The sequence below is a fragment of the Diadema antillarum genome, unplaced genomic scaffold (genome assembly GCF_040938485.1).
Source record: "Diadema antillarum isolate AM-2024a unplaced genomic scaffold, OU_Dant_1.0 seq00000364_RagTag, whole genome shotgun sequence".
Lineage (NCBI taxonomy): Eukaryota > Metazoa > Echinodermata > Echinoidea > Diadematoida > Diadematidae > Diadema > Diadema antillarum.
Genome location: NW_027271365.1, coordinates 1,342,021 through 1,369,158, shown reverse-complemented (window position 1 = coordinate 1,369,158; position 27,138 = coordinate 1,342,021). Strand labels below are relative to the sequence as shown.

At 40.3% G+C, this 27,138-nt stretch overlaps 1 protein-coding gene across 3 annotated transcripts in view; it reads right to left on the bottom strand.

The window, feature by feature from the left end:
• Positions 1-27,138, bottom strand: part of LOC139731184 (uncharacterized) — a 170,306-nt gene that overhangs the window by 60,273 nt on the left and 82,895 nt on the right. For all 3 annotated transcript variants that reach the window (XM_071642066.1, XM_071642067.1, XM_071642068.1), the window contains exons 3-4: positions 6,334-6,399; positions 4,197-4,348 (exon numbers count right to left, since the gene is read on the bottom strand). In XM_071642066.1, the coding sequence (XP_071498167.1) occupies positions 4,197-4,348; positions 6,334-6,399 (218 nt within the window). The remainder of the gene's footprint in view (positions 1-4,196; positions 4,349-6,333; positions 6,400-27,138) is intronic.

The window sequence follows — 27,138 nt, the reverse complement described above, 5'->3', positions numbered from 1 at the left end:
TGGTGGGGCTAAGGCCCCCCCTTAGCCCCACCGTTGGTACGGGACTAAGCAAAAATTTACAAGTGTAAAAAGCCCTATAGAGTTGGATACAGGATACGTAAAGAAGGGGATACAGGGAGAGAGAGAGGGAGAGAGGAGTGGGATGAAAATATCAGAGAAGGGGCGAAGAATTGGACAGATATTCAAAGAAGTGGGCACCACTTGAAGGTCAAAGATTTCACTTATGACTCCTGTATCAGTCAGAATGGGGGCAAGGGGAAAAGGGAGGGATAGGAGGGGTCAAACTCCCAGAAACTCTTGAGAATCTTCTGGGGAGTGGGGAGGGGGGATAGGGAGCATCTCCCTCCCCCTAAAAGGTTTGGGGACACTTGATCTGCTGCCGTACAGGGGCCTCGCAGGAAGTGCAAGCTCATGGGCTCACGCTGGGGCCCAGGATGAGGTCTGGGTGGTGAGTAGGTGTGTAAGACTCTACCCTGCTGACAGGGTCTGGTCTGGCAAGGGGCAAACGAGCCCCTTTGCCTTAATATTGTAATCATACACTCTTGCTCACACAGCAGCATTATCCATCCGTGCTGGATTGATGCAATATGGAGTTATCAGATAAAAACCACATTCGTGACAAATAATCTCTTAAGTTTTCAGCCAGGCAGGCCTACACAACAATAACAAAAAGACTATCATCTTCTCAAACCCCCCCCCCCCAAAAAAAAGACAAAACCAAAGGGCTATTCATGGATACAGCAGAGTAGCAAGAATACAGAGAATTGGTACATGGGGGGACAATTGTGGAGCGAGGATGAGTTACATAAAAAAACAAGCCTCTGGCAAATGTTACAAAGAACACAATGGGTATGACATAAGAGTTGATGCAATGAAAAGGCCGCAGTGTATTGACGCATCAATAGGGGGCAGAGACCATCGTGTTCCGCCCTAAATACATGAGGAGATAAACATCTACAATACCTAGTGACACTAGTGGGTAAGAGAATATTTGTCTGCAGTCACCATGGAATGACAGTAGGAATGAGAGTAATACTTTTTATCACAAGAATGTTGCTATTTTGGTGTTATGGTGTTGCTGATTACAATATGGTGATGATGATGATGGTGATAATGGTGATGAAGATAATGATGGTAGTGATAATGGCGATGGAGATGATGATGATGATGATGATGATGATCGTAATGATGATGATCATGATGATGATTATGATGATGGCGATGGTGATAATGATGGTGGTGATCATGACAGGTTGGTGATGACACACGTTACAGAGATGTTGACATGGAAGGAAACAGAAAACAATGACTATAATTAACTTCAAAGATTCTAACATTAGTTACACTGAGAATGTAGATCCATATCATTTACATCCTATCCTCATACTTTCTACAAAGCATTCAACTTTGGAAACATCTTAAATCAATCGAGATAAAAAGAAAGATGAAAAAAGATGAGATGTAACAGAAAGATGATAATGAATCTAGAGCATCTACACATTGTAGTTTGACCATTTTTGAGCATCCTTTTCTTGTAGCCATGACAACAAGGAATCAGAACATCAGAGAGAAGAAATAAAAAGGGGAGAAATTGAGGTGAGGAGGAGAAGGAGGAAAAGAAAATGGGTCATTAGATGATGATGCATCAGTATATCATCTCTTCCCCTTTTTTTATTTTTCATCTTTAAGGTGTCATCATTTTACATCAAAGCCATGACTGTTTCTTTGGGTCTCAGACTCCCATCATCACGAGGGGGAGCAAAACATCATCCGAACCGCTCCCTAACAGACAAGGGGGTGCAACCGAGCCCTGCCACCGGCTCCCCGAGGGTTCTCCCACAGTTGACAAGGGAAGCCGATTGAGACGCTCAATCAGCATCGTTCCCAGTTCGTCTCTCAAGGTCTACGTCCTCGGAAAAAAAAAGGGAAAATGAAGGCGAAAAAAGGGAAAATGAAGGCGGAAAAAAAAATGTCAGTGTAGCAAGACATCTATGGGGTACGGAGGACCTTCCTTGGGGTACAGGATGCAGACATAGGAGGGGGATGAAAGCCGAGATGCGATCCACCAAACTGACAGAGCCACCGAGATTTCAAAGGAGATAAGATTGTCAGCATTGCCCGAAGTTCGTATTTCACGTGTAACCACGGGGAAACGTAAGAACCAGACAGAAACCCGATCTCGTCCTCTTCCTTCGGTGTCTGGAAAGCTGAGCTTTCTGCAAAGTTTCACATGAGCTTTATAAATCATAATTTTACAGTCTTATTCACCATCATCTGAAAAAAAAGCAAACACAGCAATGAAGATACCAAAATTGCTATTAAAGCCTTCAAATCACTCTCATACCATACTTTTGATGCTTGCATTGAAGATGTGCTAGTTTGTATAATTTCCCTAGATATCCAAAGCTCTGTTGATAACTTTAAGCACACACAAACTGCATTTTAAACAAGCTCACATAATTTTGCTTTTAATGTATAGCCTATGTAATCAAGCATGTATGAGAGAATCAGCAATTTCCAACAACAACAACAACAAAACCACAAAAACACAGCTTGTCATTCTCAATTCACATAGGGGCTTTATAATATTTGTGAAATAGATGCTATATTTATGAGCAAAGCATTAGTCATCTGTTCTGCGAGCCGTATTTTCTGTACATTAGCAACTGCTGTGCCCTATATTCTGGTAGCATATGCTCAGAAGTTCTGCACGATTCTTTCAAAGAATTATGATTCCTCACATGATGCTCACGATGTGTGTGAAACTATTAATAAACTGTCTATTGGGGGTAGCACAAACGACAGGTTGGTGACTAGAATTGCTGAGAATGGTACGAAGTTAACCGCACAGATGAGCGGCTCAGATAACCCTGCCGCAGTCACACTTTGTCGGTGTTGTTATTGGCGACTGTGCAACCCCGCGATATGCCGAAATGGATAACTTCCTATTGCTCCAAACTTGGGAGGTTGCTTCCGAGGACAAGCCCCTGGGTATCCTGTCCGTTGGAACGCCGTGTTCGACACAACCATCAAGGCCAGCCGCAATTAGCCCGCAGAGCGTGATATTTGTGGCTATTTGACCGACTGTCTCCAATTGAACTTTACAGTGATTTGTCACATTTCTTAAATAACTTCTCACTCTCTCAATATATAATTCATAATCACTGGAGGGGGGAGGGGAGCAAGCAACTTCTCATTTTAGACAGTAAGGTATACGATGATGAAGACTCTGCTAGCTCATTGTGTAAACAAAGCAGAGAGAGAGAGAGAGAAAGAGAGAAAGAGAACGGAACTACCCCACCAGACACAAGCCCCACTTCCCAGGACAGCTAGCTCTAATCGCCGTTCAAACCCTCCATAGACCATCACATGTGCCGTGGTGTTGGGGGAAATTCATTTTGATAAAAACTCTTGGCATTCCTGCACAGAATATAAACTGCTAATGTATCGGAGAGTGCCAGAGAAGGGAAAAAGTTAGAAGATGGGGTGGGGGGGGGGGGGGAGGATTGGTTGGCCAAGATATCAGATGGCTCATTAGGAGGCAGCACGGATCAATGATGGTATTCATTGCATGACACATGTCTGACCTCATAGGCCAGGCATGCCGGAGACGAAACATGTACATTGTATATGCACACCGCTGCATATTGATGTCGAGAAATGATAACCTTTGTCTCCTGGAAAAAAAAAAAAATTGTCTACTCTACCCTTGTTAGTCCTTCCTTTTGTTTTAATAGAGCATTCTACAACTATGCCATAAAGATGCAGAGTATGTCAATTTTACTTGGATCACTGCTCTAATTGTGCAGTGTTAGTTTAGAATTAACCTTTAATCCCTGACCTGACTTGAGGTCATGTGCCGAATCTTATTGGCTCATGATCTTGTCATATTTTTCCTTTTGTTGATCAAACATTGATCCATGAATTACTCATTTTAAGGGGGGGGGGGGGACAAGCTTTTAAATGAGGGGTAGTTAACCAACAACATGATGTTCCCACCTTCTGAACTACATCACTATCACCTGTAAAGGTCACATTTCTTTGGCAAAAAGCTACCATCTTCAGATCCGAGGTAAATTCTGCATCAGAAAGTGGTTGCCACCACTGGCTGGCAGAGGTGCGCTCTTACAGAACACTCCACACTTCTCATTCGATATGTAAAAGTCAAAGGGAAGTCGGGATCCATTTCAACCCACCTGTCCTTCTCCTCCCTGGTCTCCGCCCGGATGTAGGTGGTCTCGTCGGGCGTGGCAACCCCCATGGAGAAGGGGTGGCCAGTGAGCTTGTCCGCAGCGAAGACCTTGGTGCACTGGTACATGTCGACCACACCCTGTGGTATCGTGTTGGGCTGGTGGGCAGATATTAAGTAAAACAGGGATTAAAACATAAACTGTTTATTGTGTTAACACATGACTGATACATGAATACAAAGTCATATATCCCGCTATGAGAGTTTACACACAAAGTTAACTATTAGGAGTTGTGAATAACATTTAAATAGACTGCACTAGAAATCATCATTGTTACTGAACAATTCTTTTGATAAGTTTTACTGAATTGGAAGAATATGAACATCATTTTCCTATTATACGGAAAAGACAGTATACTGAACAAGGAAATATTTAAGCTCAATTCAAACGATCTTTAAATCAAACACAATATGCCATCAAAATCTCCTCACGCATCTATAAATCTTTAACAGCAATCACAGATATCATGATTCAATTGACAAAGACATGTCATTAACCTAAAATTCTAGTATCTACAAGTTATGAAAAAAAGTTATGAGATCATGAGATAACGTTTACAGATGAAAGACAAATGACATTCAACAAACATATATCCAAATAGCCAATATCAATACTGAGATAAGAGCTAATATTCTAAGCATTATAATTGTGGCTAGATTTGGTTTTGCCCGTTTATTTCATTTTAACTATGTACTTTACATTGCATTAGTTAACACCACATTACAACTTCCACTTCCCACTCCATGAGAGCAACAGAATACAAATTCTGGACAGTTATGTGAATGGTCTGATGGTGACAGGTCATGCCTGAAGGAACATTAGCGGGGTTACGCACTGCTCTCCTATTCTTCTCAGGGGCGGAGTTGGGGAGGGGATCGGGGGATCAAGGAAGAGATACTGGGAGCACCCACAATGTCAACAGAGATCATACAAGCCAGCAGTCTGACCCTCTGGTGAACCCCGCCATGAGAAAAGGGGGTAACAAAACGTATTGTCCTGTCTGAATATCGGATCAAGGATGCGTTAATATCTAAGGCTGCATTTATCTAACTCAAGAGAGACAGAATCCCGTTTCAAAACGTATTTTCGAATGGCATCTATGAACATGGTTTGAAGCCCGATTCTTGGGGTGCTACTTTTATCTAAACCATCATATAATCACGATTTGAGCACTGTCACTGCACAGCTGCTTTGCGCCGTTCGACCTGGGAAGTAAAGGTCGGCTGCATACCATCAAACATGCTTTCATCATTCACGCACAAGCAATGGGTAGAAAACACAAATGGTGCATGCTTTTCTCTGCAACCCGAAACAGCTGGAAGTTGACCTAGGCAGCTCAGAGATATAAACACATTTCAAAACAGCATTGCGTTTAACTACTCGCAGAAAGGCAATCATGCTCTCAAATGCGTTTCAAACTGCCCTTTTTTGGGCCAGCATTTCTAAACGCATTTGAAAACATGGCTGCGTTTATCTATCGGCCAAAAAATGTTTCAAACGCGCTTAGGATCGTGATTCTGCCTTATAAATGCACCCTTCATCCGATATTCAGACACGACAATACTACAGTGTCTCTGTCGAGCCATTCTGTTTTCTTCTGTTTTCTTTTGCCAAACTTTTGAATAATTTTGGGCTTTTATACCCCATCCACCCTCTCCCTCCTCCATGCTCTGCACATCCACAGCACAACCAAATTGAAGATGTTAACCTTTGATAGCCTAAAGTACTGGTAGTATTTCATTGAGCAAAGGGTCAATGAGTATTGAAATATGAGATTGACTGGTGGTGTCTACACATCAGATCCCTTGTTCTAATTCACAAAAATAGGTGTATTTTCATTCACCTACATGTACCACCACTCAGTATGAGACTCCACCAACTCTTATCAGAGATGTCAATCATTAAGATGAGTCCATATTCTTAATTCCCACTCATTGTGCATCTGAAGTAAAATCACCGCCTTCAATTTCATCTGTAGCCAAACTTATACAGAAGCATGCGACTGCGTTGTGACGTAAACATTGGAGCAGAATAGTTCTCTACAAGCGCACACGCAGTAAAGGAGAAACGTCATTCAACTTACGTCATAGTCCAGAGCGTAGCACAGTTCGCCGTTTTCGTACAGAATGAAGCATCGTCGTTGCCATTTCTGAGAGAAAAAACAATGAAAGGAAAGAAGACGTGTTAACAGCTAAAAACAAAAACAAAGACAAAACACTGAAGTAAAGCTAGACATCAGTTTGGGAACATGGGTAGCAGTGGCAAGTGTAGTGTAGATATTTGCTGTCTGTTCATGTTTTGCTATTTTTTTTTTAGGGGGGGGGGGGGGAGGGAACATGGGGTTTTTCCACAATTTCATGCACCAACTACAACACAGATTTAAAGGCACATCAATCAACAACTTATTTCCTTATCCTAGAATTTTCATTGCTTTCCTGGGTTTTGAATAAATATTCCCACAAAAGTTGGATTGGGGTCATGTTTTCATTGGGGGCATTCTTACTGCAGTGATGGCAGTTTCATATGAGCTGGGGGTCTGAATAAAACCACAAGTATTTCCACATCTCATATACATGGTCTTGCAAAGCAGATACCTGCACTCCCCCTTGTTGAAAAAACAAAAGGACAAGCAAGGGACAGTCTTTGTTGTTGTTGTTGTTGTCTCTTTAAAAATCTGATGACAGACAGCGAAACTGGATCAGTTGTGGTATTAAGTGATTGACAGCAAGGAACAATGATGAGGAATCTGTCTACTTCAAAAACCAGTGATTGATAGCAAGATGGTTAATGGGCTGGCAACTCCTGAGGTTGAAGCTAATGACCCCTCAAATCTCAGGTACATCCAGGACCATGGCTTGGAACGGTGGCTTTAAAAGTACAGGGCCTATCGTCATGACCAAGGCACACATTGATACACATACAAACATACGTATATAAACAGATACGTACACAAACAACAAGACACATAAATTGTTGCATACATATGTACAGGCCTTGTGAATGGAATATTGTCCATGATTTCAAAGTTATATGACAGAAGTACAGTTCCCCCTTCTACCAACACTGTCATGCATATCTGTATATGCAACATATTCAGTTCAGTGATGCCAAAGATAAGTTTACCCTCCTAGTTGGACAAGTCATGATTGATAGGTTTGCTTCTTTTTGTTTTGTTTTGCTTTTTCACACAAAATGCATACAGTATGAGGATTGTATTGTTGGTCCTTTCGAGCACAAAAACCAGTCAAGAATTTCATTCAAGAAATGTGATAATTCCCCAAAACTCAAAAAGTCATTCATAGGTATCTATGAGATACTGGCTCATAACACCTCATCTCTGCATGATGTGTTGCTGCAAATATTACAGTACTTGTCCTTATCTGTTGCTTTAAAACATTCCCGCTTTTCTACCTAACAGCTCTCTCTTTGGAGGAACTATCTTGTTACAAAAAAAGGAATCATCAAATTCATCTGCAGTGATTCACCAGCTAACCTGCCCACATTTGGCACATTTCGATTTGCTCACCCTCCCAAGGGGCCATAAAACTTTCTTTTCCGACTTTTACTAGAGCAATATGAAATAAAAATAGACCATGAAAAAAAAAAATGTTGCAACAAGCACGCACTGTCGTGAAACGCTCTCGCCTACAGAAATATTCAGCAGAATGTTTCTTCAAATCAAGGCCAAGTACTCTCCCATCTCATGGTTTGACATTTCACTTTCTCTTTGATTCCATTTTTGGAAAACAAAGTTGTTAAATTTCACTTCAGACTTCTTTCATCGGTCTTTCCCTGTTCCCATTTTCCTCTTTCTCTTTCTCTTTCTAAAGCAGTTAGTTCTAAATTGGTGAAGTATATTTAACCTCTGGTGCTCACACACGCTTCTCACACTTTTTTTTTTATAAAGGCAAGGAAATTTCTTGTAACCATTACGATGATTTGTGCAGGTTGAGCCTTAGTTCAACATTTACAATATGTATATCAGTTTCTCACTTACTGTAAACCAGAAATGTTTGTGGGATGAAACTTTCGTGAAAACTGTCAGGTTTGGCCAAGGAGTACCTTTCTGTACAGGCAGATTCAGTGAATATATAGCATCTAGGATTCTACCATCAAAATCGGAGAATAATTTGATGTGCCAGTTGACCCTTGCCTCCTGATGGCATTTAAGATTTTCATGACAAGATAATTAAAATGATCTACCAAAATTGGTGGCAGCTTGAAAAAAAAAAAGTGCTACGTTCAAATTGGCAATGGCAGGGCAGATGAGTCATAAGAGGTCCATATAAGGTATGAATATTCATGAAGGACTCCCGCTGTAGGTGGAATTTGCTAACAAGTAATGTGCCAAAAAAATTATGCTAATTTTCCTTTGTCTTGCAAGTTGCTCGGTACCAGCCTTGCAGGGGCCCAAAAGCGTCGGATGCTAATTAGTTTTACGAATTGCATGTGGTGGTGTCGCGATGCTAATCAATGTGGATCCGCGAGTCTGGGGGCTGGGGCATCCATTAACAGATCGTTAACCTCTCCACGGGTGGGTCTACTAGTGTGATTATCTATTAAACTAGGCCAGCTCTGGGCTGTGGAGTAGTAGTAATATGGTGCATCAATGTCAGAGATGGGTCCTCTGCACCATGGCATACACACACATACAGCATGTTCACCTCTCTTTGCATATATGAGAAGAAAATTATAGCACAAGGGCTGTGCCCATTGTTGATGTTAATGATACTGTAGCTGTTATGATATTGTTTTTGATGTCAAATACACCCATTACAAACAAAATATGTGAGGCGACAATACTAATATCAACTTCATCCACACCAGAGCTGGATGAAGTTGGGTTTGGAAGCAAGCCTAACTGTGCCATTGCTGCTAGCAACAATACCACATCCTAGCCATAAATATCACAAAAATTAATGTCTTGGTAGGATTAATAAATGTTGTCACAAACATAAAATTTCTTGACAAGAGGTGAAATCTAGGAGAAAACAAATAATCATCCTCCCACCCACCCCCGTACTATAGTGAATGTCAATGAGCATTTTTGGGGGTCTAATCTGCCATTAGAAAGAGATCCAGCCCTCATGTGAAGCTGTAAGCAGCCTTACATAAATAACGTTCTGATAAATTAGGCATGTCTTCATCAGCCCGAAGTTTCAAATAGCGCGCTATTTTGCCATTACGAAACTAACCCAATGTCAAAATAGCGCGTTTTTTGTGTAGTGAAGATGAAAATAGCGAGCTACTTGATCGGGAAAATTTCCCAAAAAATCTTGGGCTAGTTCCGTGAACTAGCTGCTAATTCGTGAAATAGGGTGCTAATTTGTGTGTGTCTCCATCAGCCAGAAAAATTCTCCATCCCACCATACATTCCGGGGAAGCACTGGCTGGTACACGTACTTGTAAGCAACAGATGTTACGAACTGTTCCATTCATTTTGCTTTCAGACGAAGGTCCTGTCTACTTATCACGGATACGGTGTTCCGTAAACTGTCAATGTTGATATGAAATGCACGCTAATGTGCCAACAGAATGGTAGAAAATAGACCTGAAAGCTCATTAGATGTATTGCGTACATGATCGAGATCATCGTGATTAACGCGAGTCGATTGAGCTTGTTACTAATCTGATACCTACTGTACCTAAACATGTGTCCATACCAGTCTGTTGTGTATCGTACATACAGTGATACGGGAGATTGCACAGAGAAATCCACTTTCGAACTAAAGAGTTGTGCAAAGTATGCATACATCAAATTTCGGGCCAATTTCCCCAAGCGGGCTGTTTCGAGCTGATGAACATGCACATTTGCAATATTGGGCTATTTTCCCAGACCGCAAAATATCCTGCTAGTTTGAACTTCGGGCTAATGAAGACACGCCTATTGGGTCTTTCAAGGTAAAAATTCCCAGAACTGATGATTAAATATCAGTGCAGTAGAAAAACATAAAGATCAGGATGTTTAACATGAAGAAAAAAAAATATTGGGATAACATATAATATAAAATGCCAAAAGGGCAAAATCATTACACAGGATATAACACAAACACTGTACACCAGATAAAAATAAATGATTTGAAAATTAGAGCATGACAGTAAATACAAACTACGCCTATATATTATAAAGAGCATGTAAATTCACTAAGTCTTTGTGAAAAATTCTCAGAACAGATGAGAAGGTATTTGTGTAGAAAAACATAAAGATCAGGATGTAGAACAAAGACATATTGGGAGTAGGCCTACATTACAAGGAAGGCACTACAAGGAAAAATCACTAAACCGGATACAACACAATCACTGAATACCAGACAAAAGTAAAGAAGTAAAATAACGAAACACAAGGGCCCGAATTCACGAAGGTGGTACAAATGAAACCATGGTTTAAACCATGGACAAAGACCATGGAGCGCCAAGTGCCGCATGGAACATTTCGTTACGAAATCAGTCATTTCGTCGATGAAATGATTATTTTGTAAGGAAATGACAAAATTTTGTAACTAAATGAACATTTCATCCATGAAATGATAATTTCGTTAACGAAACGGTCATTTTGTCGACAAAATGACCAATTTCGTAACGAAATATTCCGTACATCATATGGCGCTCCATGGTTTTTGTCCATGGTTTAAACCATGGTTTCATTTGTACCACCTTCGTGAATTTGTGCCTTAGTGACAAAAAACTATAATGTACCCTCACTAATAGCTACACAATTGCAAGTTCTATGAGATATCACAGGCTTTTGATCACTCCTCCCTATTCTTATTATTTCTTTAGTTTGTTTTTCTTTTTTTGGGGGGACAAATGTTAAGATGACTCAAACATTTAAAATTGAGCATCTTCTACACTGGCATATAGCTAAAGCTCACCCACATTTCCTGATGGGTTTTCTCCAATTCCTTACACGATGAGGACTTGGCATGAAAATCCTCCCACATTCGCAATTTGAGGGCAAAGGAGGATGTGTTAGGAGGTATCGTAATCAGAGCTAACTGAGCACAGACAGTAGACCCAGAGTTGAGCACTTGCTCTGCTACTCACATTTGACAACAGTCTGAGGGTTAGACTATATCTCTAACTTCATGACATCAAATAAAAAATTTTTAAAAAAATGTGCTTTCGAGAGATCAGACAAGGGTCTAGTGACCGAGAGTGACAGAAAAATAGAGTAGAAGATGAGGACAGTAGAGGAAAGTGACAGACTGTACAAGAGAGAAAAGGAAAAAGGAATACACTGGGAGAAGGAGAGAGCCGGGTGGGGGGGGGGGGGGGGGGGGGGGTAGAAGAGAACATGACAGAGACAAGGTGAGAGTAAAACATATGAAAAAGTGAGAGAGAACAGCAAAGACTTGTTTCATAGCAATGAGGATCAAATGTTGGGAGAATATCCGCGAAACCAGAAATTTTTGCATGCATTTTAATTTCACAAATTTTGTGAGCAAAGATTTGTGAAATTATTAAAATGCACAAGAAAGTTCTTGATTTCAGTATAGTACTGAATGCCAGTGGTAATTCACAAAAATTTGATGCCCCTGTCGGCTCCAATTCCTGAAAAATTTCACGCCGTGAATATTTTTTGCTTTGCAGTAATGCCTTTGAGGATGCATATACAATGTAGTAATTCCCCTGATTTGAAGTGGAGGGGCTAACAAAACAGATACACGCGGAACACTTCTGGCCTATCTCCACAGAATAGGTATGTGAAAGGTGTAAACACACAGGAACTGCTGAATGTTGTTTTCAAACTGTCGATTTATGACCCGTTCAAATGGACTTTGCCCAACGGTTAGCCATTGAACTCCACTTGATTCCATAGGGCAGATTTCTACTCGTTATCTGTGACAGCCATATGTCTCAATAATGTTTCTTGCACGTACAAAAATAGAAGAAAAAAAAAGAAACATGTTGTTTACTTGGTCCTTTCATATGTGTACATACTCTGGTTTACAGTTTTTTATTTTCACCTTTTGTGTGGGTGCCTCACCAGGTTTTCTCCAAACATCATCTATTCATAATCTCTGTATGTACTGTAAAACATGATATATTCGTGGCATGAATTTTTCGCGAATTGGAGCCAACGGCCTTTTTTGCGGCATGAATTTTTCGCGAACTGCCACTGGCATTCAATGCATATAGTGTAGAAAAAACTTTCGCAAGCATTTTAATTTCGCGAATCTTGGCGCTCGCGAAATTCGCGAAATTAAAATGCACGCGAAAATTCCTCGCTTTACAGTATTCATTCATATATATATAAGACTATGAATGTATGCAGGCCCTATATCTATCTATCTCACATGTATATGTTCTGTCGATCCACACAACACCAAGGTACCACATTCTTTTTAAAATGAAGAGGCAAAATCAATTTGGACATTGCTGTAAATAGTGTGATGAGGAAAGACATGACCAGCATCACACACACTTTCAGATGCGTCTCTGAATTTCGTATTGTGACGAGCACTTTAAAAACAAACTTGCTTTGAGTGCGTTTATCAACTCTTTTTCTCGGCAGAAACAGGTTTTCCAAACGGCTTTCAGGAAATTTCTTATGAGATGATAAACGCAAAGCTGTTTTGATTATGGGGTTCGGAAAGCCTTTTTGAAAGCCGCAAATTTGTGCTTTCCGAAACAGGTTTCCGAAACAGGTTTCCAGAAACCTGTTTCTAGAAGCCCTTTGAAGCAAGATAAACGCAAAGCTGTTTTCAAACGGCCTTGTACTGCGGTTACAGTATATGACCCCTTCTCCTCGGGTCAATATTGCGCAATGCAGCTGCGAAGTGACAAGGCCAGTTTTCGTGTTCGTGACGAGTTGATAAACGCAACTATTTTGGAAGCCGTTTCTAAAGGGCTTTGGAAACAGCTTTTGAAAGCCGTTTCAAACAGGGGAAAGATGATAAACACAGCCTTTGTGCAATAGCATTTTATAGGACACAAGTGTGCAGCTTGGCAATGATCCACTGTTGCTATGTCAAGCAAAGCAAAACATTGAGGGGGGGGGGTGAATGGGAGGGGGAACTATTAGTAACCTGTGCCATTGTCACAAAATTAGTTTTCTGACTCAGAATTGTGCGTTAATATCTGACTACTTATTTTAGATATCTGGTCTATCATGATATTATTCAAGGAACCGATACAGGATGCTATTACACTGTGTGTCAGCAAAGTTACGCAGTTTATGTCCAAACTCTCTGGTTGAGATAGGATTGGATAATAATAATAATGCTCACATATTCCTCCACAGTTGCAGAAAAAAGCAGAAAACAGCTGCACACGTTTTTCAGCTCTCTGCGATCAAAGTACCCTACAAGGAGCTTGCAGGTCAAAGCAAGGCATTTGAAACCATTCTATTTATTAGATTTTCATGTATCCATTAAATCCAACTTGAACATACTGTGGAACTGCACTCCAAAGCTCTCACAGTAGCTATTATCTGTTAAATGAAATCAATAGGTGGTCTCAGCCTTACAAAAAGGCCTGGCTGGCAAACATTCAAGACATAGGCCTATAGGGCCTACATAACATGCTAACTGAGTTATAGATATTTGAGATTGTGAAAGCACACAAGAGTGAATCATAATTTCTCACAAGCTCATTTCTTATTAAATCATGCTCAGTATGAAAACCGGCTGTTTTGCAGGTTTAAATAACACAAGCTCTGTCCATATATTTTCAATATAGGCCTACTGTAAAAGTGGATATTTTCGCGTGACTAATTTTTCACGCTCTGCCAGTTAAGAATAGTTTCGCATGATTTTAACTGTGCGGAATCAAGACATCAATTACTGAAACATTTTGCAAGCAAAAATATTCACATGCTTTTGTTTTCGCACTAGATTCTTGTTGTTCGAAATGCATGAAAATTTCCACTTTTACAGTATTTAGTAGAAACCATGGCAGCTCAGAAGATTCACCTCACTAATGCTAGAAATGAATTTCCCAAAGCCTGTGGTAGTGTTGGAACAGATGCGCTATGCCTGTAACAAAATGTCTCCCTCTCCCCTCACCCCCCCCCCCCCCAAAAAAAAAAGAGAGAGGAAGATGGCAGCAGCATGAGAATGAAACTTTAGGACAATGTTACAACCAAGCTCCCTAGTCGGGAAGAGGATCTTCATGTTCTTTGGTAACAACATGAAGTTACTATTCTTAGTAGCTCCATGGTTACACAATGCCATATAAACACAGGTACAGATACCAGAGTGCAGAGCCTACAGTCATAAAGATTGAAGTGCTTATGAAACCCAGTCTGACATTCTCAAAGGCAAACCAACCATGTTCACCCTGTGAACTCTTTTTTTTTTTTTTTACGAGAAGGGGAAGGGGGGGGGGGGGGGGGAGGAGCCATTACTCTCTAGGCGTAGGGGTGTCACACTCGCCCCTCTTTGAAAGACGGTGTACACAGCTCTCATGCCGGCAATTAAATTTGCTCGTTCAATTTCTTTCTTTGACCTCTTCACATGTTTCTTACAGTCTCTTCTCCACATTTTTCTTTTCTCCTCCATTCTTATTCATTTATTTTTGTCATTCTTACTTTGGGGCCATCATTCTCTTCAATGTGTACCTCCATTTGCAATTATTTTTTCCTACTTTCCTTGGGGGGGGGGGATGCCTTTTTTTTTCAAACTGCATTTCTACCTGGATACAACTTGCTTGAGTGAACAAGCACAATGTCAGCCGGCAGAGACATCCCACGATATCGTCACAGAGAACGCTCGCTACACAATGCAGCTGAACTTTTGAACCACATCAATAACTATGTGTCGGACTGAATTTATTTACGTTGCATTCGCTTGTTGACACTGTTGTGTACAAGCTCACCTGTACTATTCCCCCTTCTACTATTCTTCAAGAGAGCTAAGGGTCACCAATAAAAAAAAAGCATTTCATAGAGTCAAACAGGGACAGAGAGAGCTTGGGGGCTTTTAAGAGATGGCGGGCAGGAGAAAGGTAGCATTTCTATGATAAACTCAACTTTGCATATCCTCTCTGCAGCTGAAATAACTTAAAATGCAGGTAGCACAAAACTCAATGACACAAACCACAGGAAGAGGAAGATCAATTTGTTAAAGAAACTAGATATATCGCTACAGCGACTGATATGCCTCCGCCATAATGCATGGTTCTCCTAATAGGTCTATAGTACAATGTCTTGACAATGTGTGATGACAGTTTCACACAATTGGCAAAATATCAAAATGACAGGTTAGACACAATTGTGCTGAATGTTCACTTTCCTAGAACTAGGTTCAATTGGATGAATGATTAAAATGTCAGAGTGCAGGTATTTGGGGAACTGATGATTTTTACTTGACTTTTGACCCTTTTATAAGTTTATGCATTGAGTGATTTTCAAGGTATTGAGAAAAAGTATAATTTCAGTATCAAATGGGAAAATAGCATTATCTAAACCTGGCCTTTGACCTTTGACCTCACAGTTCCAAAGAGAATCACTGTTAGGTTGAACATGCATAAATATGTAAGTTTCATGATGATACCTTGAGGTACTTTTGAGATATGGAGGAAAAAGTGCAATTCAGCACTTTCACTTGACCTTTGACCTTTTGACCTTGGACCTTTTGGCAAGAAACTTCCCACAGAATATATATTGGGTAATACATGTATACATCAAGTTTAAAAAAAAAACCCTTCAGGCATTGCATAAACATAAGGAAAGTAGTGATATTTTGAGGAGTTGACCTTGACCTTTGACCCCCCTGACCTTTGAACCATGACCCCCAACTTCCCTAGATAATCACTGCCCATTGGAACAAGCATATATACTAAGTTCCATGAAGATACCTTGAACCATTTGCGAGATATGGAGAAAAACATGAATTTTCAACCTTTTTTTTCACAAAATAACCTGTGACCTTTGACCTTTGACCTCGTGACCCTAAAATCCAAACAAAGTATTATCCCCCCAGGATATACCCTCATACCAAGTTTGATGTAAAACCACCACACGGTTCTTGAAATATCGACAAAAACAAAACGGGACGGACGTACGTACAGACGGACGGACGACCCGAAAACATAATGCCTCCGGCAACTTCGTTGGCGGAGGCATAAAAATGGATTTCATTCATGGTTGCACCCAGCAAATCCTATAAGGCATTTGCTTCTGTCACTCTCAACTTTGTTTACTCAACCTCTGAGCAATCAAAATAAATCCTTTCCATATAAAACAACATTTTGTGTATTCTAAGTGTGTCACTGCATTGCCTCAAGTACTGCTACACTACCAGCTTATGCTCATCAACAATATTATTACAATTTGGATTCATATCATTATCACTGCAATTTGTACAATATACAATAGTAGTACTTAGTAGTAGTAGTAGTAGCAGGACAATCACACTATCCCCATTATCACAATCGTTATTACTCTTATGTTGTCTCAGGCAACAGACCCACATATCAACATGAAGTATGTTTTGGATTATTTTTCAAGATAAACATTGGTATGATCTCATCGCATGGAAGAATTCTTCAATGAGCCGATGCTGCACATGTTCAAGTCATATATCCAATATGAGAGCATCATTCACAGACACCATGATAATGGGAACTACATGCACGACAGTTGCGGATGACCTTTGAATACTAAAGGTGTAATATCAACACAACAAGCTCACAACTGATGTGGGATGAGTCAGGCAGGGTTTTGAAAATACACTTATTCATAAACTACATTTGTAACACTGGAAAACTTGATAAAGTTAGAGTGTAAAGCTATTTTGCATATATATTACATTTCATTTCTTATCTTGCTCTTCACGCTGAACATCAACAAGACCCAACATCTTTTATATTTGATATCACCTGATATAAAACTTTCTCTTATAAATATAACTAGCATCATATGCTCTTGATTGCTCATACCATCAGTTCCATAATAACCACTACCAACATTTCATTTTAAATATGACCTCCACTTGTTTTAAAATTAATTATAAATCCTTCTTATCAATTTCAACACTGTTGGAATCTTCACCAAATCACAAGTCCATATTAAAACATACAAAGAAAATGACGCAGTATACATGTATTTACAGTTTAACAACACGTCAGGAGACGTTTGCACAATGTTTGCTAAAGGAAGAACGTCATTCTACACTGATCATGCAAACCTAGCTGGCCCCACTGCTGCCTGTATCAAGCCATGTGAGCAACAACAAAGACCACTGGTGAACCCCAAAACAAAACAAAACGGGAAAAAAAAAAACACTGCCTGAGAAAAGAAGAACAAAAATAAAAACAAAAAACACGGAACCTCCTAATTCTTTTGTTATGGTCTGCAACTGATGACAACAACAACAACAAAAACAACAAAATCTGATCAAGGACAGGGTTTTGGAGTCTGTTATGTAATGACACGCCAAACGGAACAGCATCTACCACACTGGTCACGCCTGTGAGGACTAGAGGAGTAGGGGCCCCAGGGCTTGGGAACGTGCACAGGGGTGCAAGCCCCCACGAGCTGCTCGACGACAGAACGACTTACTTGATGAATCAAAATCTCATACACTGTATATAATGCCATGACATTTGTAATTAACCCCATGATAACCCTTCCAACAGTCTAACCCCCTTTTAGAAGTAAACCCTCCCAGAGTTTGCCTAACATAGCAACAAACAATGTAAGCAAGTGTGAATTTACCCGGCAGATTTTAAACATGACAACTCTCAACAGCAAGTAACAGTTGAGAAAATGGCTGTTGGCTACAGGTAATATCAACAGACCTGTTGAATCACACATACATGTGATTTCATCATGAAACCTTGTAGGTCCTATATTAGAGGAAAAATGGAGGGGGGGGGGGATAGGAAGTGCTCACAGGTACTCAATATCAACACAACAAAAGGCTCCACTCGGCAATCAGGATGGTTTTCTGTGCATTACATGCATCTCATGCTGGAAGGTAAAATCAACCCCAATAAAATAATTCCCAAATCAAGGAAAATATTACATTCTTCTATCTGGAAGATGAACAGACAGTCTTTTGTTGTTGTTGTTGTTGTTGTCTTTTTGTCTTTTTTGTTTTGTTTTGTTTTGTTTGCTTTGCTTTTTGCTAGGGAGCCTCAAGCAGAATGAGGGACTCTCGGCAGCTTCCCATTCATCCTACAGCATCTTTCCTTGTTGCATTGCAAATCCAACAGATATCCCAAACTGTGAAAAGTGGATTCCGCATCTCATACAACCAGAAGAGCCACATTCTGGAACTGAAAAATGGGGGGGGGGGGGGGGGGGGAAGAAAGAAAGAAAGAAAGAATGTGCCCCAATCCTGACAGTGGCACAACTTTCAATTTCAAGGACAAGAGTGATTTTTTTTTTTTGCAGCAAATGTCTCCTTGCACTTTGCCAGAAGGGAAGCATGTTGCGTACCCTTTCTCTGTGTCCATAGAGATTTCATCGCAGCTCGGGCGAGACACAAACATCCTACTTGAGACGAGTCTATACGGACACACTGAACACAGTCGAGTATTTCAATTCATGCAGAAAAGAAAGTCTGGTCGGGATGGGGGTGGGGGGCGTGTGGGGATAAATAGGCCGGAATGTTTTATTCTGGGATCAAAATCAGAAAAGGAAAACATTCAAAGCTTGAAAGGCCTTGTCAAGTGCCACCGATTTGATGCCAGTGAAAAGCAGTTCTTCCCCGTCCTCTATGCGCCCCTCCGTGCTAGGTAGAGGAAATTTCACTCACACATTCCTTTTTGTGGACACTGCAGGCCTTCCATACCCCTAAAAGACCCAGCCGAGAATACGGAAAGGGATTTATGCAATGTTTTGAAGTTCTTTTATTGTCATCGAGGCGAGGCACAATAGTTTGGAAGAGAATGAACAAGGCTTTATCCCCCTTCTTCCTATTGTCTGGCCTCCCTGAGGCCTCGACCACCTTACTCACTCACTCACTCTCTCTCCCCTTCTTTCTTTTCCACTATGATTTTCTTTCCCCCTTTGGAGAGAATACATTGAAGTGCTTGTAAACTCTGGGAGTGTTGGAAAAAAGGCCCAAAGTAGAGCATTCCTGGGCATAATCTGCCCCGTTGCTTACCTCCCAGTTGACGTCAGAACCACCCTCAATTGGTGACCGTACTGAAGCCACAAGTCAAAAAACGTGGAAGAGGCAAAACCCCATCCAGAGACAGCCACATACAGATTACAGACGATGATCAAGGCGCATCGACACCACATACATGGTATATCTTGTATAGAGATCTCTGTAATGGTTTCAGTCCCTAAATCACTGATGTGACCGACAATCACATTATGTTTTGCTTCTTTTCTTCAACAGAGTTAAGTCATCATGTGGGATAGTTGTTTCAGGTGTGTTTACCTGTTACACAGAGAACATACTTTTTGGCTTGACTCACATTCGATACAATGATTTCAGAAAGGGTACATAATTCTCGGCATATTTTCCCAGATTATTCATACCTTGCTGATACAAAAACAACCCAAACGAAACAATGCACAAGGAATGTTACAAATGCTTTGATGATTGTGTTTCCTTGAACTTGTACTGGAGGCACAGTGTACATTGATCTCTTTTTCTCTTTGTTTATCTGTGTCTCTTTTCCTCTCCCCACCCCCCCCCCCTCCATCTCTCTCTCCCTCTCTCTATCTCTCTGACTCACTAACACACACACACATACACACACACACACACACACACACACACACATCCCTACAAGTTTCAGTGGGTATCTGTAAGTTATTCTTTGGTACTTGTCTCTTTTGTTGACAGATGTGAACTTACTACATTCCTGGTGGAAAAAGGTTGCAATGTCTCTTCGCATAAAGTTTGAGCTACCGGCTTCAGGCAGCTAGCCTAGACCTTGTCTTCCTGCTCAAAGCCCCATCCCCCTGCTCCCCCCCCCCCCCCACCCACCATTAGAGACTTGACCAGAAATGAGGTACAGTTGAACCTCTCGTATCCGGACAAGTCGGGACCGGGGCTCATCCGGAAAAGGGATTTGGCCGGATACGGGAGACTCTATGCTTTATACATGTGTACATAATGACATACACATGTACTGATGTAGCCCGTTGTAGTACCACATGTAGTAATGTGTATACTGCAACCTTTTCATTGTTGCACTCAGTAACAGACCTCAAATTAGAGGTTCGCGTTTGCAAGAATGCAATCATTTTCTTTTATAAATTCTTGGGATGATTTACCTAAATAATTATTAAGACATGTATCAAGTATATGCAATTCATGTGTGTTTGTGTAGGAGTTCTCAAGGAGTTAGGAATCCCCCTTTCCTCCCGTAATCATTAAAAAAAAAAAGAAAATCACGGCGAGATTCCGTCCGTATAATAGAGAGATCCGGATAAAGGGAGGCCGGATAAGAGAGGATCAACTGTATAAGAAGTCCGGGTGCAGATGGAGTCCCCATGCAGGAAAAATATGATGACGAAAGTACTGAACATCAAAACATAGGGTCTGAGGTGTGATGTAGTTTTTGAAAAGTTTAGTGATGGGGGGGGGGGAGGCTATTGGTTTGGCATTTGCTTGGGTCATTCCCTTTCTCCCCCCTCCCCCCCCCCCTTTCATTGTGATTGTTATTGGGGAAGGGGGAAGTCTGCATTAAAAAAAAAACAGACATCTCACAAGGTACAATGTACACCCATCGTTTTATCGGGTTTAGATAGTGACATCAAACACATTTGATCCAAAATGACAATTTTGGAGAAAAACACAGCCAGATTCTTCACTGAGAACTTTTGTTGGAGTTTACCATATTTGGTTTCTAGACTAATTCTCATTGGTATGAAAAAGAGAGATAATAAGAAAAAAAGCTTTTGAATTTCATTGGGAAGCAGATGAAGGGGTTACCATGTCAGTTTCATAAGGGATGATGACACAAATATTGGACGTGCTTTGCATCACTGCGAGAGAATATTGTCACTAAAAGCAGAAAATTTTGTTCGAGTGATTGATCGCACTTGACCCAGTAAGGATGATTTTCACGTTTTCAATTTTGGGGAATACAAAACGTAAAATGATACATCATACAACAAGCAAAAAATTCTTGAGCTGTTCAATGTTCCAGGAGATTTGGAGACTTTAAATCATCTCTTACAAATTCAAAATGTCAACAATTACTTACATACTTCCTTCTCCTCCTCTTCCTCCTCCTTTTCTCCCGTTATGATACGTTGAGATATGGATATGTTACGCTGGAATAAAGTCGGTTCTCGCAGACACAGACATTCATAAGCAGATCGAGATAGCCAAGGCTGAAATGATTACTCCCTATATAGTAGATTACGATGGACTACCAATAAATCACAGATTCTTGGCCAATGTTTAGACTGACATCGAAATGCTTGGAAGCCGAAGGAAGTTCATTTTATGACAATAACACAATCATTGCAGCTAATATGTCCTTATCTGTTTTCAATACTTCCGAGATACTAGTGAATATGGTGTTTTATTGGTAGGTGGAGATTTTACCGTTCCCTTGCTTGGAGAACCTTCCATATTTCCATGAAATTTCCTCTGTTCAAGGTACTGCTAATCACATCGCTCCCGGCTCATTGACACTAAAGAGTTATCAGTGTTTAAGTTGCACAGGACAAAACAATTTTCTTCACTGCCATTGACACATGGCAAAAAAATTGAAAAAAAAAATTAATAATAATAATAATAATAATAATAATAATAATAATAATAATAATAATAATAATAATAATGATAATAATAATGATAATAAAAATAATAATAATTTGGCTGCAAACAAAGCATTTGAAGTCTCCAAACTGTACAAGCCTAAACAATGACCAGAGTGTGACCTCAGGTACCCCTGTGGGATTCAAGAATTCAAGGTTTTTGTTGTTTTCTGTGGCATTCACACATATATGCAGACTTGTACTCTGCGCAGAGCAAATTAAACACGAATATCAAGAAGGATTGATTTTTGCATGGCAGAAGAATTACCAGTTTTTCCATTGAGCTGCAAACACTGATTTTTTAAAACCATTAATTTGGAGGGAATGTAAGCGGGCCTTCAATTTGAAGTCTCATAACAATTTGCCATAATATGGTTAATATTATGATATGCTCTTCTCAGGGGAGAAACAAACCTTTGGATTAGAAAGAAGAAGGCAGGCACTTTACAACATTAGACACTTTGAGCAATGATAGATAGATTTTTTTTTTACATTTTTAGTTTGTTTTAAATGTTATGTGCTGACAGCAAGCAATTCGGAAAGTCAAGAGCAAAGGAGGGCTACTATCTGGAAAAGGCACTGAGTCAACTTCTGTTCCATCTGTCTATCCCCTTGCCCCCTCCCCTCCCCCTTTTACCTGGGGCCAGTGCTGAGGAATGGGGCTACCTCCCCACTCCTGGATCCTCCCTCTCCCCTTCTTCATCATTACGCACCACACTCCTATGAAAACCATCGTGGACGGTGGAAGTTCAATGTGACAAGCCAAGCCAGGCTTCTAGGAAGCTCCCCTCCCCAAGGAAGCTCCTACAGACACAGTCTCCTTGACAGCGGCCCGAACAAAACCTATCACAATTTATGATTCGTCACATAAATCATAGCGACAGACCCAATATCAGGAAGTCCCCGGCCATGCTCTTGATAAGAAAAATAATGCGGCTCATTTCGTTCCTCGACCTACCATGGAGGATGTTTGTTTAGACAGGAGAGTTTACCTCTGGCGTATAAGGACTAGGGTAGACTAGAAGATTCTCTCCTGACGTATCTTGTAAAGACTATAAAATGAAATGACGTTTTCAGGGTACACCTTCAAATTTGTTTTGGTTATTCCATTGCTTCATAATCATGTAAAAGACTGCATTGTAAACCAACACTCTGTGAAGAGAAGCCTTGTACTTTAGGAAAATATTCAGTACAAATACCATAGAAATTTGTTGCATATTTTATCAAGAAGAAAAAAACCCACACAAATATACACATAAATGTTGAATCTCACCCTTCATATGCCATCTGAAGACATGTACGGGGCTAATTTTGCATAATCACAGCGACATCATCATAATTTCTTTCCTTGTAATACAGTCGTATTATATAGGCCTATATTCTTGATCATTAGACCTACAAAGCATGAGAGAGACCTAGTGTATGAACTCCTTGCTAGTGTGGATGGCACAGTATAAAAGGTGTACATGTATATGACTCCCTTTACTCAGTTTTTTTTTTTTCACTATTTCCACACTTGTGCACTCTACAGTCCATAACTCACAACATCAGTGCATGGGAGGGCAGCTGTGAACAGCTACTATTGAGGCATGGGGTCACATGTGATATCTGATCTTCGACTATCAATGACCTAAATCAGCGGAGGGAAAAACCAGCCTCAAATGACTCCGCTGACCACTTGCATCTAGTATTACTGCTGGGTTCATGTACACATTGCTTGCTTTTTATACATTTCCCCTTTTTGGACAGTACGCTGATATGTTTGCTCCATTACAGTATGCGGTACAGTCTTGAGGTGCGCGTAGAGGTCAACATTAATCGCAGAATGATTTCAGAAATCTATCCGCCAACCTGACGACTCAAAGTGGGGGGAAACAAAATTCGGAGGATTACAATATTTCCTCCTTTGCACTTTCAGAATGACGTCTTTCATCGGCAATGGAACGGCGCCTGAGGGGTTATTGGAAGCAAGGAGACTCTGAAAACGCCCAGAACACTATACAGCCAATAACGGAAGGACAAGCAATCATCCCCCCCCCCCCCCCCCCCCCCCCCCATCACAGCCTCCAAAAGAGGTATGGGAGAATATGCCATGTAATGACAGGATGTAGAAATTCAAACCTGATATACGAGAAGTTCTTTAAAAGAGGGAGATGATAAATGGAAATAATTTTGGTGGGACACTGATTTTCTCACATACTTGGATTTGAAGCAATCAGAAAGAGTTTTTTTTTTTTTAAAGAGCATTTCCATAAAAGGGGGACAGAAAGAGATCACGATGACATAGGGGAGAAAGAAACGATGTGCGAAAATTTCATCTTTCAAAATACAAACTGAATATTTGGTCAAGACTCAGAATTTCATTGACAGATGTTACTCACGCCATTGACAGTGTCAGGATTGGGTCAACACATATACAATAATGAAAGGACTGAAGCAATAGCTTGTCCATGCCATTATGGAATGGTGGGGACAAAATTTATTTTCCCCAAGTAGCTTGTCCTCCTCCCACACAGCAACATCAACTCTGCTTATTTCTGGCTTCTCATCATCGTAAACACGGGTGACCGTTTCTAAAAATATTCCCTCCATTATAAACAGAACGTAGCCTTTTCTGTCTTCCCCGAGCAGCCAGGAGACAGCGTTCATAGGATATACACTACGAAGGAATTACAGGGCTGCACTGCTCCTGCCCAAACCTATTTCGAGTTGCATAAATCTCAATTGCAGCGAAGCCACACAATAAGCGGCAAATGAGGGGAGTGCGTCATTGGCTGAAATGAAAACAGATTGAAATTGGGAGAACATTTCACGATAAGCTGTCCTTGCTCATAACAGGCGGAGTAACAAACCATTTTTTTTTTTTTTGTAAATTCAACTCAGAAAACGCAGTATTTTAAAGGGAGGAAAAAGGAATGCAGGATCACCAAACAAAAGATTTTAAACCAGGAAATTCTACATTTCTTTATCGAACAATACACCGCAGCGCAGGTACACCATGCATTGGCAAACTCAAATTATGAATCTATCTTCCCATACTATAATAGTGTGACCAAATTTTGATCAGTCTGTTGCCTGCACACTACATATACAATGTGCTCTAAACACCTCTTAGTGTGGGGATACCATAGAATGGGAAGCCTGGTCCGGCTCAGGATATTTTCGAGAATCTCCATAACAAATTGTATCCAGCTTTATCCTGTGATCTCTGTGTGAGCACACACACAGCTGAAGAAGCTTGAATAGAGTCCACTGTTACCGATAGGCATACGAACATGCACATTTTTGTTGATGGGTGCTACTTGTGGTTTTCGAATGTACCATGGTGGGTAGCGAATGAATTGGGCCACCATGAGTCCTCATGCTTCTGGGTATTCAAAGGAAAATTCTGGGGCAGTTGAAAGCTAATCTAAAGAGAAGGAGCACAATTTTAGAAGCACATCAGTTAAAAAAAAATAAAAAAAATGAAAAATGATCGAAATCAGATAGAAATTACGGAAGGTATAAAATTTTGAAATTGCACTAATTTTCACAAAACAATTTTTGAACAATATATGCAAATGAGTGAGTTGATGATGTCATCCCCTAACAATTTGTAATATTCTTTGCACACAAAATCTTGAAATGTCCAGTTTTTTTTTTGTTTGAATGCATTTATGCCGAAGTCACAAATCTAAATATATACATATGATTGACCATTATTTTCTAGGTAGTCAGCCAGGAATAATGTTATGTTTCACACCTTAAAGAGCAGCAGAATTTATGCAGTCCACAGATTTCATACAAGTTTTCTTTAGTTGTCTTGTGCATACACACATATCACAGAATCCCTTCTCTCATTTTCAGATTACAAGGGGAAAAAAAACAAAAAAACAAATATGACCCCTTCCCCCCCCCCAAAAAAAAAAAAAATAGCAGGCAATATCTATATCGCATATGATATGAAAATTTAGCCCCAGCAAAGTCTATAGAGTATCAATTCCATTCATCCAGTCAACTAAACATTTGTCAAGGCCATTCATTTAGCTTCCTCCATAGCTTGTCAAACGTGATGGTTGCTGGGTTTAACGCCAACACAAGGATGCAACGGTGTATACTGGAAAATCTTTGGTGTCAAATGTATGTCAAGCCCATCTTTGCGAGCTCCGCCTATCGAGCACAGCCACGGCCACACCTGACTGAAAATAAATAAACAAAAGGTGGGACAAAATCAACCAGGCATTCGTCACGCAGGGTGAGTAAATATTATGTTTCTGAAATCTTGCAAGTGACACCACAACATGCCTGACAGCTGAAGAATAGGCGAGAATTAGCTCGTTAGCGCGAAAAAGGAAGTAGAGGAACAAAAGGCATTTATGGTAAACTTTTTTTTCTGACAAGTCAAGTTTACCACAGTGACACGCGAGAACATGAATTGGTGGTTTTGACAGAACCTTGGCATACTTGGGTTTGAAACAGTGTTTGCTTTTGCAGAGCTATTAAACATCGAGCAAATACTTCCCGAATGTAACAAACTTGAAATACAATGTACATGCATTTGTTTCCCTCACAATTCAAAAGGATGTTGACTTTGCCCACATTCATTGATGCTCAAAGCACTTCCGACCATGCATGCACCATATTCCTTCTTTCTTCAGTGCAGGGCTTCAAATTTAGAAAACAAATGAAATTAAAGGACTTATCAAGGACTATGCTTGGTTTCACTTTCTTCATCTTTTTTTTCCTTTACTGTAATCTACACATACACAAACTCTCTTTAAGAAAAAAAAAAAGATGGGAGAGAGAGACAGAAATATGATGCGAAAAAGTTAAGAAAATAATGTTCTTCCTGACCAGTAAAAAGAAATGATAAAAAATCTTGCCTTCCATCATAAATCCAATAAATATGGCCTATACTCCTCTGTATAACCACAGTGCCTCATACACCGTACACTTGGTGATCAACACATTTCACTGTCACTCTGATCTCGGCTCTGCTGGTAACTGATATGATATAGGCCCTATACACGTACTGTAAAACCAGAAATATTTGCAGCAATTAAATTTTCGCAAATTGGAGCCGACAGCCTTGTTTGCGGCATGAAATTTTCCCAAATTACTACTGGCAGTCAATGCATACAGTGTAGACAAGAACTTTTACGAGGATTTCAAGTTTGTGAATCTTGGCTCCTCGCGAAATTGGCGGAAATTTCATGCACAGGAAAATTT